The sequence below is a fragment of the Rhea americana genome, unplaced genomic scaffold, assembly GCF_003343005.1.
Source record: "Rhea americana isolate MKP2758 unplaced genomic scaffold, rheAme1 scaffold_16, whole genome shotgun sequence".
NCBI classification, from domain to species: domain Eukaryota; kingdom Metazoa; phylum Chordata; class Aves; order Rheiformes; family Rheidae; genus Rhea; species Rhea americana.
The window spans coordinates 1,044,261-1,055,805 of NW_028185705.1; the positions used below are offsets into that span (position 1 = coordinate 1,044,261).

Here is an 11,545-nt window from a genome sequence, read left to right on the forward strand (position 1 = left end):
GGGCGCCCCGAGGCAGGGCGCGCGGCGCGCCGCGAACGGGAAGGCGAAGCGCGGGCGGAGGCAGAGCCCCGGCACCAGCCAGAGCAGCGCGTGCAGCCCCAGCCTCAGCACCAGCAGCCCCAGCACCAGCGACCGCCATTGCATGGTCGCCCGCCGCCGCCGCCCGCCACCATCGTTCACCGGGACCGCGGCCCCGCCGAGCCCGCGCCCCGCTTCCGCTTCCGCCTCCGCCTCGCCCGCAGCGGCGGAAGGCAAACGCGCGCGGCGGGGCGCGCCTCCCATTGGCCGGCTCCGCCCGGGGGCGGGAGCGCGCGCCGCTCATTGGGCGCGGGGCGCTGTCACTCAAGAGGACGGGGGCCGCCGGCCTTAGAGGACCCCGGGGCGAGGCGGCACCGCCCAGCGATGTCGTGGCACGCCGGGTGCCAGCGGCGCGGGGGCGGGGCTAGTGGGGGCGTGGCTAAAGGGGCTAGCAGGGGGCGGGGTTGGCAGGGGCGGGGTTAGCAGGGGGCGGGGCTGGGGCTGCGCCCGCCTCCACCTGCCGGCGGCCGTTAACGGCCACCCGCTCCCCTCCSGCCGGCGCGCGGAGGGGAGGGCAAAGCGGCTTCGCCGGCCGCTGAGGAGRACGCGCGCGTTTCAGAGCAAAGCGCTGCCCCCGCAGGGCTGGTCCTCGCCAGCGGACAGCTCCCAACAGCCCCTCGCCTCCGGGCACCGGGGTCTGCTCCGTCCCGGGAGCCGCCGCCGTGACAAGATGGGCGCTGCCCCCTCCTCAGGCCTCACCTGAGGAAATGGCCGCCCCTGCAGTTACCACAGAGCAAAGAAACCAGACTGTGGGGCTTTGGAGGGCAGAGGCACTAGCCGCACGGGGCTCGTTAGGCTGCAGTGCTTAGCTCACAGTACAAATCTTCCCAGGGAGCACTTACATTTGAGCAAGCATTCCAGAGAGGAATCATGGTTATGTTTACTACTTTCTTTTTCCTTCAAGACAAAGCAGAGGATAACGTGTTCCCCCTGGCTTTTTCCTCAAGCGTGTCACTGAAATCGTGCATCCCCCTGCCAGCCTGTGAAGGCCCTGGGAGGCCTTGAAGTAAACATCCTGGTACTGTGGTTTTATGCGGTCGCATGCTGAAACAGATTGAGGGAATGAGTGCTGCAGATGCTCCTTTTCTAGCAGTAGTAGTTGCTGGCATATGCTCCAGCCTGGACATCTGAGAGGGGCTGTTTAATGCACCAGGCAAGGGCCACTTGGCCTCAGCTGTCACAAGAAGTCAGGTCTGTCTCTTAACAAACTTAGCAGCCAAAAAATGGTACACATCTAATTGACAGAAATAGCCACTTTGCTACTTGAAACTGGGYGACTCTTAGTCGCAAAGTCCAGACCCTAAGAAACAAAAACTGTTCAAAAAAAATCACTCTGATACAGTATAACTCGATACAAATGCTCCTCTTCAACCTGAGCTTTCAAATATAGGACACCTTTTTAATCCCCCCTCCATTTTCCCTAGTGCAGAGAGGAAAAGTGGAAGACCCCAATCACACTGTGAATCACAGCAAAGGTGGGAACATAGCTCAGGGACAATTTGTTCTTACATTAAGACAAGCTTTCTTCCTTGCTTTACAGAGGAAAAAAAAGAGAGAAAGTGGCATAGGCAGTAGCTAAGAGGCAAGAATTTGGGACATGAGGACAAGGAGAGAGCTGGATCAGTGTGGGAATTCAAGTTACACAACTAAAATAGTCATGAACAGCAAAATGGAAAAAAAAAAGCACAAGTGTGACTACTACAATACCAGATATATCATAACCTCCTATGTTAGGTGGTGGTGGAAGTGAACGAAGGACAAACTYGTGGACAGCTGGGGTTTCCAGAAAGCAGCATACACGAGAAAAGCCGTGGTAGTCTGAAATGGTAGTTTCACAGAACCACTGCCCAGAAAGATGCTCTCCGCTGTCCAGACGAAGTTATGTAGTTAGTCGGTTTCCACAGAAACCACTCTTGTACACACAGCACATAACGTCCCAGCACCCACCCCGCAGCAACCTTCAACGTTGTTACCTTGAAATTCCGAGTATTTGTGAAAAAACCCTTTACCACGTGGAAAACAAACAGTACCGTTCTCTGACAGCCATGCCTAACAGCCCAACATTTTTTCTTTTTTTAAAAAGAGGAAATATATGGAAACAGAGCTATGTATACAAAGCAGCCTATGTAGCATTCAAACAGCAGGATTCCCAACTACTCACCTGAGCTGTAGGCTAAAAAGGGGGGAGGACAATTTAAAATTAGCCATAGGCTCATTCATAAGCATACTTTAGATCACCATTTTATGATAGTGCTTAAAATGTAGCATTTTCTAATTCGTTCAGGAAAGGGTTCCTGCATTTGCTACTTGAAGTATACGCCTGCCCGTACAGAAGTGGTGCCACGTGGTCTCTGAATTCCTAGAGGAGCACTTGAAAAAGTCAGATTGTTAGCTCCTCTTAGAGATTATTAGATTTTGGCATAGTTATTTTTGGTTTAGCTTGAGAGTAACAATGTTTCCCACAATTTGGTGATGAAGACCTGGTATATATTTCTAACAGCTGTGCTACTATAGATGAGTATGCAAAAGAACATTTTTTCAACAACACTTTTATTGAAGTACTTCAAAATGATCACAATGATAGCTGTTACCTTTAACAGAATAAAACCTGCAAAGTTGTAATTAAAAGGCACTAATCCTGGCACAAATGTCTACTTACTCACCTTCCACCATGTTGGAAATAAAACCAAAATATTTTACTTCCCCTTAAAAGAGTGTGTGCGCACCCCCTTAAGTGCATTTTTTTGTCATTTTTTGTCATCTCGTAAAAGAAACCCCTGCTGTTTGACCAAGGCATACTTYAACTTTCATCATCTGTAACTCTAAAGTAATGTTACTTTTAGATTTTAGAAGGTTTAAAATTTAGCAAGATGTGTCATTCTAAACTCGTATTTTTAGAACAGAAGTCCCAAAGCATAGAGCAGTCTTAGGCTTTCACATACTACTTCTCCTTCAACACTATTAATTGATATGCTGTTCATCTAATCTGCAACACACAGCGTCTGGCAAGGCAGCTTAAAGAATTTGAGTTATATCCACCATTTAGCATTCATACAGCTATCTCTAGTGTATGGTCCAATGCAAAAACAAGGCTGCAGGGAGCAGTATTGAGACATGCTACCAGTGAAAACAGTTTTACATTCATTGAACAAGCACAAAGCAAATCATGACATGCTAGCATACCCATTGCATAGCCAGAGTAAGTAGCTATAAAATTAAATGTTCAAGGAGTTAAGAGAACTTGATAATCCAGCTAATTCATTCTTCAATTATTATAGATTCCTGCATAACATATATATCTCGATTTAACCAGAGAGATTGTTTAAGGAATTTTCTTTGGCCTTTCTTCCACCAAAGTGAAGATTATGCAATTTTAAGTCTGTCAGCATCCAAAAAGGACCATCTTTCAAGACTATTTTTCAAGACTGTTTCCATAAGAACATAAAGAAAAAAAAGCCCACAAATTAAAGAGACTAGATTCCATTAATTCCATATTYCATGGTACAGCTTCATACTTGCACATTTTTCACATTGCCAAGTYATAAGGCAGAATTGCTCTGTGCAACTGCTAAGACATTTAGCTGAATCAGCAGTGATGGTGAGAATTATGCTGCACTGTAATTTTGTTTAAATAAACCACCACCCACACTAACATTGCATAAATCAGCCGATATGGCATTAACGCTTCTCAAGGACTTTCACACAGCCCAGTGCTGTGGGTGCATGCACAAATATTTCTTCCAGTCTAGGGACTTGCTGCTCTGTGATCAGCAACACAGAGCAATCACTTAGAACTGAACAAAACTGACAACAAATATTTAGAGCTGATGGCTATTTTAAATCATCTGAAGACTATAAAAGACTAATATAAGATCATAAAAATAAGGCTGATATCTTTAACTTACATGCATATTCATGATCAAGAGTTCTCTGGCTCAGTATTTGCCTTTTTCACAAGACCCAGTTTTCTTAACAGATAGGATAACGGTCAAGACATGCAAAGAGGGTTTCAGGACTATGGCTATTAAAGTACAATAATTTAAATTATATTACTACTAAAATACATGAAATCATCCCTCTGAAGCATTCTCTAAGGCAACTTTTGGTAAATTTAAGAGAATTAGAAATGTAATCAGTCTATTTTTCATTGTTCAGGCCAACTACAGAGCCTAAGCCAATTAACCATCAGTGAGAGGTTTGATTTGCTCAGATTTTTAGAAGCACAACACTGCTTATAACATCCAAGTTTAGCAGACATCATTAATGCTTATCTTACAACCCTCCCMCCTCTATCAGAACAGAAAGGGCCTGACCTTGGACTTCAACTATGCTAAATGAAAAGTTAAGGGTTTTTTTTCAGCTCAAGGCTGAAAGGTGGCGAAAACAGCCTCATTTCTCCGGGAAGACCTACTACGTACTTCCAACCCATCTCAAAATGAAGGTAGTTGGCAAGTTAATCAAGCCCTCAAACAGAAGAAAATGTAACTCTCAGCACTGGATTCAAACATTCACTTAAAGGTCTGTATTTCTGCCAGTGTTTGAGTAGCTGAGGCCTCAAAAAGCACAGTACAGGAATAACTGCAAAAACTCAAGTGGAGCTGGTTATTTTGCGAAGCAATGCAAGCGTGCTCCTTACAGTATTGGTAGCCACTGTCGCTCTCTTTGCTATTTACATTTAGAAGTGGAAATCTTGAGGAATCCACTGTTGGCCAAGCTTGCACTGCAGCTAACTTAAGTAATTAGGACTGATATCAGACCAGTCAGTGACAAATATTGCACACAGCAGTAATACTGTTTTCAGACCTTCTGTGCATAGAAGACATTTTGCTTTAACTGTTAGCTCCAGGTAGCTAATTTCACATGCAAGAAACTCCCATAAAATGAAGTAACACGCACAGGATCATTTACTTCAGTTCATTAGTCCCCTTCCCATGAGCCCCATCACATGTGAAGATGTTATTCAGACTTAAAAATGAACCTGTTATAGAACAGTAAAGCTTGAAAGCTTGCATGAAAACAGACTGAACAGAAGACATCCCATTTGTTACCATTATCTGGAAGATGTTGACATGGACACAAGTTAATCAGCAATCCAACAGAACTTAGTAAGAAAAGGCATTGGGAAGAAACAATCAGTTTAACTAAGTTTATATTAAAAACAAAGCAAACAAGACAAAGACTTTGTTCAAGACCTCAGTCAAAAGTCTTCCAATGAGGTGAGAATCTTCTACTTTTATTAGTACTGAATGATTAGACACTGCTAGATCAGATACTTGTGCCAGAAAACTAAGCAACATATTATTCCAGGCTTGATTGACAAAAGAGCTTGTAATCACAAGCCTTTTTCCTYCCAAAAAATGGAGTTCTAGACAGCTGCCATACTTAAGAACCCTTGAGCTGACTAAAAAAGTYAGCTGACCTCAGTACTGACCAGCTAAGTTTGCTCACATAAGCTGAGAAAGCTATGGGCTTGAAAGGTAGTTTTACAAGCATTTCACTTTAATAGTTTAACCACAGAACATAAAGCTCAAGTATTTACTAAGCCTTCTTCCCCCATTTTAGTTTTGTGGGACAAAAAGACAGATAGCCCATTATACATTGTCATGAGTTCAGCCACATCAACTCAAGTCAGTCAGTTAAGTGTCAATACAACCCTCAAAACATAAGTTTATTGAGTAAAGCTGAAGAGCAGTAAACCAACATATGCATCCACCTAAATAAAAAAATTCACGTATTTACAAAGTTCAGTAATCATATAAGTTGTTCACATGCAGAGAGTAATGCACGGGTTAACAATTGGTAGTGTTTGGATGCCATAAACGCTGAAAGCAGTGAAGTAGATAAACACCAAACACATCAAGTTTAGCTATAGGCCAGTTAACTAAACAGTGACCTGGTCCCCCACAAAGATTCACACATTCTAGTTTAGTTTCCTCATTTTAGGCACAAGCAATTTTGCTAAATAGAAGTACTGTAGCAGTTCACAGGGAACTAGTGACTACAGTAGTAAGTTAATATACCCTCTCCTCTACAGCACCAGAGTATGAATTAATTGAAATCATGCTTCTGAGAACTTAAAGGGGACAAAAAGTTAAAACGCAAGTCCAGACTGAATGCAGGCAGCATGTAGTGTCTGTGCAACAGTGCAGTAGTCAGTACAGAACAGTAAGGCCATGGCAGTCTAAATTAAAACTGGTTTGTCATAACTGATAATGGACTAAACAGTGTTTTCAACCAAAGACTGAAATAATGCAAACTCTACATTTAGGTGAAGAATCACACACAGTGTGAGGCAACACAAGCAGGTGTACCATGTATTTGTATACACTAGTAAGCTACACTGACATTACTGTATGAACAAACCAGTCTTAACAAGTCTGTCCCTTTAAATATATTGAAGTCACTGAGAAAGTAAAGCTACGAAAACATTACAATCTTTAGTTTATACATACTTCTCTATATGGTAGAAGCTAGTCAAGAAATAGGATCAATTCATTGGCTCTCTTGTGCTTTGACACAGTAGAACATTTCATCTTGCAACTTACAGACTTTGCACATGGTTACATCAAGAAAGCAGGCAGGTCTAGAGTTGTCACAATAGCTTAGATGGTTTCATAGCACCAGGTGAAACTGTGCCCAGCTATTTCATGAGCAGAAGAGACACTAATCAATTACACAGATATTGTGCTAAAGGTCAACAACTGACTMTATACAAAAACATCAGTAATTTAAGTGTCATGCAGCAGCTCAGAATTTGTGTTCTGGTTTCAGACAGAGATCACTAGTATCTGGAGATAAAATAAAAAAAGTGTGTCTGAATAAAGTCTGATGTTTGTAGCAACTTGGTTTTATGCTGGAATACTACACTTTTTGAAAGCTTGACAAAACAGTCCCTTCCCATCCCCAAACAAGTGTTAAGCAGAAGCAACAGACAATGATTTTGAACAGTTGATTCTTCCCTAATTCGTAAGTTTTCCTTTTAAAGTGACAGGGTAAGATCTCAGCTATAGATTAGTGATGCTGATCTATGCCTTGTGCTCCCCTCTGCAAACAGTTTCCATTTCTCTGCTTACAAATACACATCACATGCATTTGTGAGATAAATTACTATCCCACAATTCACGCTTAAATGTTTTTAACTACTGTATGTGGCATCTTACAGAATCTTAATGCTGTCAAGCATCAGCATCTTCAAGCCACTAAACACTAGAAATAAAACACTTGCTGAAAATCATATAAAAACCTGGCCCTGAAAAACCAGAACAGTGTACCATCATAGTTAACATGGTAGAGATCATTTTTTTTAAAAAGCCCCCCCCAACCCTCCCAACCTTAGATGGTTGTAAAATAAATATTTTGTGCTGACTTTATCATGACAACTCTAGTTGTTTCTGTGAAAAAATAGGAATACAAGTCTTCAGCAGTGCACATGAGAAATGAACTGTGAAAAGGCAGATTCTTGATACAGGATTTTTGGGTAATATCTCATTATGGAGGGAAGTGGACAATTGAGATTATGGCCAACTGGTACTGGAGATTCCAGGAAGACTTCAGCTTCTTCTAGATTTTGAATGTTGAATAAGCCACTGAAGCGTGATATCTAAAAGGAGAGAAAAGAGTGCCATAGTCAAATGTTTACCTCTACTTATATTACTGGCATGACTTTAGTATGCCAACRTCTTCAAATACATGAGAGATGTCCAGCCCTTCTCTAGAGGATGGTCCAAGACAGATTAACAGAATGATATCAGTCAAGCTTCTTCATTACCATCAGGAGTTATACCAGATTTAATCAGTGTACTTGCACATTGTTCTTGGGTTTGTTACCTACTTCCTRAAGCCAGGAAGCTTCCATTTAAGAAGTTACAATGCCCCAATCCATCCTCTGACAGCTCTCCAAAATGCTTAATATTTTAGGTTAATAGTTACCTATATTATCCTTCTCTTTGCAAGAAATTGAATAGCAGCAGATTTCTCTGTCCTGAATAGCAGCAAGGTTCCTATGAAGGAGAGAAGATTTCAATACACACTTTATTCATAGTAAGCACTCCTATATTGAGAATCTTTACACTGTTCCCACTTGATCTTCTCCATGTAGCTTGTTTCTGTACAATGTTTCAGCTACCAGCTGTTGCTGGATTCTTCTACTTCTAAATGTGAGCTTGTTCATTTAGCATAGCCCTACTCATTTATTGAGTTAAAATAGCCTTTCACAGGAAGTGCTGGACTTACATCTTTTCAATTAGCTGTTTCTCATCCAGAGCATTAGGAAGGTCTCTCTTGTTTCCAAGTACTAAAACCTGAAAGTCAAAGCAGAAGGAAACAGCTGTAGAATTGATTTTTTTTACTTTAGGGGAGTTTTACTTAGGGGAATCTGATAACAAGTCTACATAAGACATTTACTAGCGAAACAAATCAAGAGGGAAGATTACCTACCCAAAAAAGGTCAGTGAGATGCTAATGATTTGATCCTCATTTTAGCCTGACCTGAGACAGAAGACATCTTTTTCTTCAAGTGCCTGAGTGATCTCAAGTCATTGCTGGCTGCTTCTACAACGCAGCCACAGGAAATATGGGGATCTCAGGCTCTTATGTCCAGAAAGCAAGCATGAAAACACATCACTTGATAAAACAGAACACTCCTACTGAAGTCTCAGCTGAGATTTCCCAAGCTTATTCTATAATTCACATTACACTATTTAGCTTGTTCAATAGTAGGTTCTAGAAGAGAGCGCAAGCTCCTGTTGTGGAATACTGTAGTGAACTCCTGCTCTGGGTTTGGGGGAGTGTTTTTTGTTTTGTTTTTTTTTTTGTGGACACTGAACAAGAATAAGATCACTGAAGGAGTGATTAGAGGTTAACAGTTTATGATTTAAGGCAGGAGGGACAAGTATTATTCATGCTTACACAAATAGTTAAGGTTAGGCGTTACAATTGACTTAAAGGTTCCAAGCCAGGCTTCAGAATTGCTAAAGCTATGCACATTCCTCATGCAAGTTTAACACTACCAGAAGACGGCATTACTTACAGGTATTCCTTGTAACTGTGGTTTGTCTAGAAGATTGTGCAGCTCATTTCGAGAGGCTTCTATCTTTTCACGATCTGCAGCATCTACCATGTAGCTTTAAAGAGAATAAGGTTAGTTCAGCAAGACTGAACTATTTCAGAAACAAAAGATCTTCACTTTTCCCTGTCAGTTGCAAGCACGTTTAACAAAGTTTTAGACAAAGACAGGTCTGCTGAGAAGCGAATTCTTAGTTCTTTTCAGAAAGGTTCTCCAGAATGGAAGAGTCTTTAAGACAGTTAGGCTATACTGCCACTCAAACAGGAGGTAGTTACTACTCAAAATTAGAAACGGATGAGAAAGTAGCCTCRTCTTCAGTCCTGAATTTAAGAGTATAATAAGCCATTTAATGTGGCTGTAATACAATWTCAGAATTAAAATGAGTATAGCGAGTTAAGTGTGTACAGTTAGAAAGGTTAGATGTAGAAAGTCAGATCTGCAGTTAGCTACTAGCCTAAGGAAGATGACACTTACACAATAGCATTAACTCCTCTGCAATATCGCTCCCACATGCTTCGGAATCGTGGTTGCCCTCCTATATCCCAGATCTTAAGATGGAGAAAAAATAAAAAGAGAGAGGTTAGCTATGCATTATGTTTAAACATGGCACAGAAAGCTAGGACAACAAATTGGAATGCTCAGTTTGTTCCCCTCTCCTTATATCAGCTGCAGGACCTTTCAGGTGTTAGAACAGAAATAACCTCTGCAGGGAGTGGAAAACATAGCTGATCAGAGCTAGCTGGACCAACAGCGTAAGAGCTGAGCTACAGCATCTTACATCAGATCCCAGAATGCTTTAAGTTTACATGGAAACACACTGTGGAACATGTGAGAAGGCTATATGTTGACTTAAAACTTAGCTTTTGACTTAAGCCTTCTCTTCAGCATAAAGTTGTTAGAGCAGGGAGTAACACTTGCTCCTATGCCTCAGACTTCCACAATCGCTGCAGTACGGGAAACTGCAGCAGCAGAGGAGGATTTGGGGGCCCTAAACATGTGAAAATTAACTCAGATTAAAACAGGACAGTGTCACAACACTGCTTTAACTAGCCCATGCACCTGGAAATTGAAGACAGATACTTACTAAAAGAGTTCTGCAAATAAATATAGCTACATTCTCTTAAGCTATTTGAGAAATCTGAGCCTCTTCAGTTTCCTAAATTTATCCTAGGAAACTAGCATGTTTAACAATTAAGAGCAATACACAGAACAACCTGTCCGTCCATGGAATTTTGCCTGAAGGTATCAGTGAGTGACATGATTAAATTGCTCATAAGCAACCTTGAACAGCTTTGCATCTTGAAGAGAAAGGATGCTTTGTGTTATTGGTGAAGTTAAAACAAGGTACRGCATTATGTTCCTAGTAAAACCTCACCTACCTGCCATTTCTAATCAGCTAAGTTCTCCTGCCCTCCTAAACTACATCTAGAAAGTAGAACTAGAGTATAAATTGAGCATTAGTAGCCTAAGTTCCTAAGAATTCCTTGTCAGCATCTGTTGCTTGTATGTGGCATTATTTGAAGTGATCAAGAACCCATACGCATGTAATACAGAGAATTTTGATACAGTGGTGGAAGTAAAATAGAGCAGTTTTAAACTAGAAGTTGAAGGTAACTTTGTCAGTCTCTTTAGAGTTGCCTTTACCTTGTTTAAACGCCACAGAGTAATGTCAACCTACCTTTATCGTAACATTACCCTTTGTAACTTTTCTCATGTTGAAGCCCACAGTAGGAATCATATCTTCACTGAATTGACCTGACTGGACAAAAAAGAAAAAAAGATTAAGAGAATTAAATCTAGTGCTGATCTCACGCAGACTGTTTATATGTTAAAATACCACTAGCTCTTCTAGCCATACGCATTCCAATTGAATGCTTCATAGGTGAGAAACTGTAGATAAATTCATGTGTATTAAAGCTTGTGTGAAGTTAGCCATTTCTTACTAGCGCTTAGAAATAACTTCTCAAGCCTTGAGGTGCAAAGTCAGGGGAACYGTTGCATATAAAGTTACTTGGGTGGAAGTGCTTTGGCATAGCTAAACGGACAGACAGCCAGGACAAGTATTAAAAGAGAGCCATTCACCTACTTCTACTGCAGCCAAGTTCAAGCTATTCTTTGGGATCTCCTAGTCACCTTGGAAGGCAGAAGTACCCTGGAGGTTTTCCTCTGATGCAAGCTACTCTATAAGCAGTATTTACAGTAGTAAATCACTCTTGTGGAAAAAGCCTCCAACCTAAAGACATAGATTAATTTCCTGAGGTTTATTTAAAAATGGTGTCAAGTGGAAGAACTTGACAGTTTTGTTTCCTATTAGGCTACAGACTTTTGCCCAACTCCTACCAGTAGCAGGAAACGCAACCAAAATGCAACTGGGGATTATTCCAACCTGTTTCCACCAGTTCA

At 41.6% G+C, this 11,545-nt stretch overlaps 1 protein-coding gene across 1 annotated transcript; it reads right to left on the reverse strand.

Annotated features, from left to right (window-relative positions):
• Positions 1-4,977: 4,977 nt before the first annotated feature.
• Positions 4,978-10,927, reverse strand: ARL8B (ARF like GTPase 8B). Its single transcript, XM_085300022.1, has 6 exons — positions 10,821-10,927; positions 9,617-9,690; positions 9,107-9,200; positions 8,311-8,378; positions 8,008-8,078; positions 4,978-7,678 (listed from the first exon to the last, which is right to left on the reverse strand). Exons 1-6 carry the CDS (start codon positions 10,878-10,880, stop codon positions 7,629-7,631), a joined length of 417 nt encoding a protein of 138 aa, XP_085156148.1. The 5' UTR covers positions 10,881-10,927; the 3' UTR covers positions 4,978-7,628.
• Positions 10,928-11,545: the final 618 nt, after the last annotated feature.

Coding starts and splice junctions, on each gene's coding strand:
- ARL8B (XM_085300022.1), bottom strand. CDS start 10,880: ATGATTCCTACTGTGGGCTTCAACATGAGAAAAGTTACAAAGGGTAAT. Junction 8,079..8,310: donor AAACAGCTAATTGAAAAGAT/GTAAGTCCAGCA, acceptor TCTCCTTCATAG/GAACCTTGCTGCTATTCAGG. Junction 7,679..8,007: donor CAAAGAGAAGGATAATATAG/GTAACTATTAAC, acceptor CTCTCCTTTTAG/ATATCACGCTTCAGTGGCTT.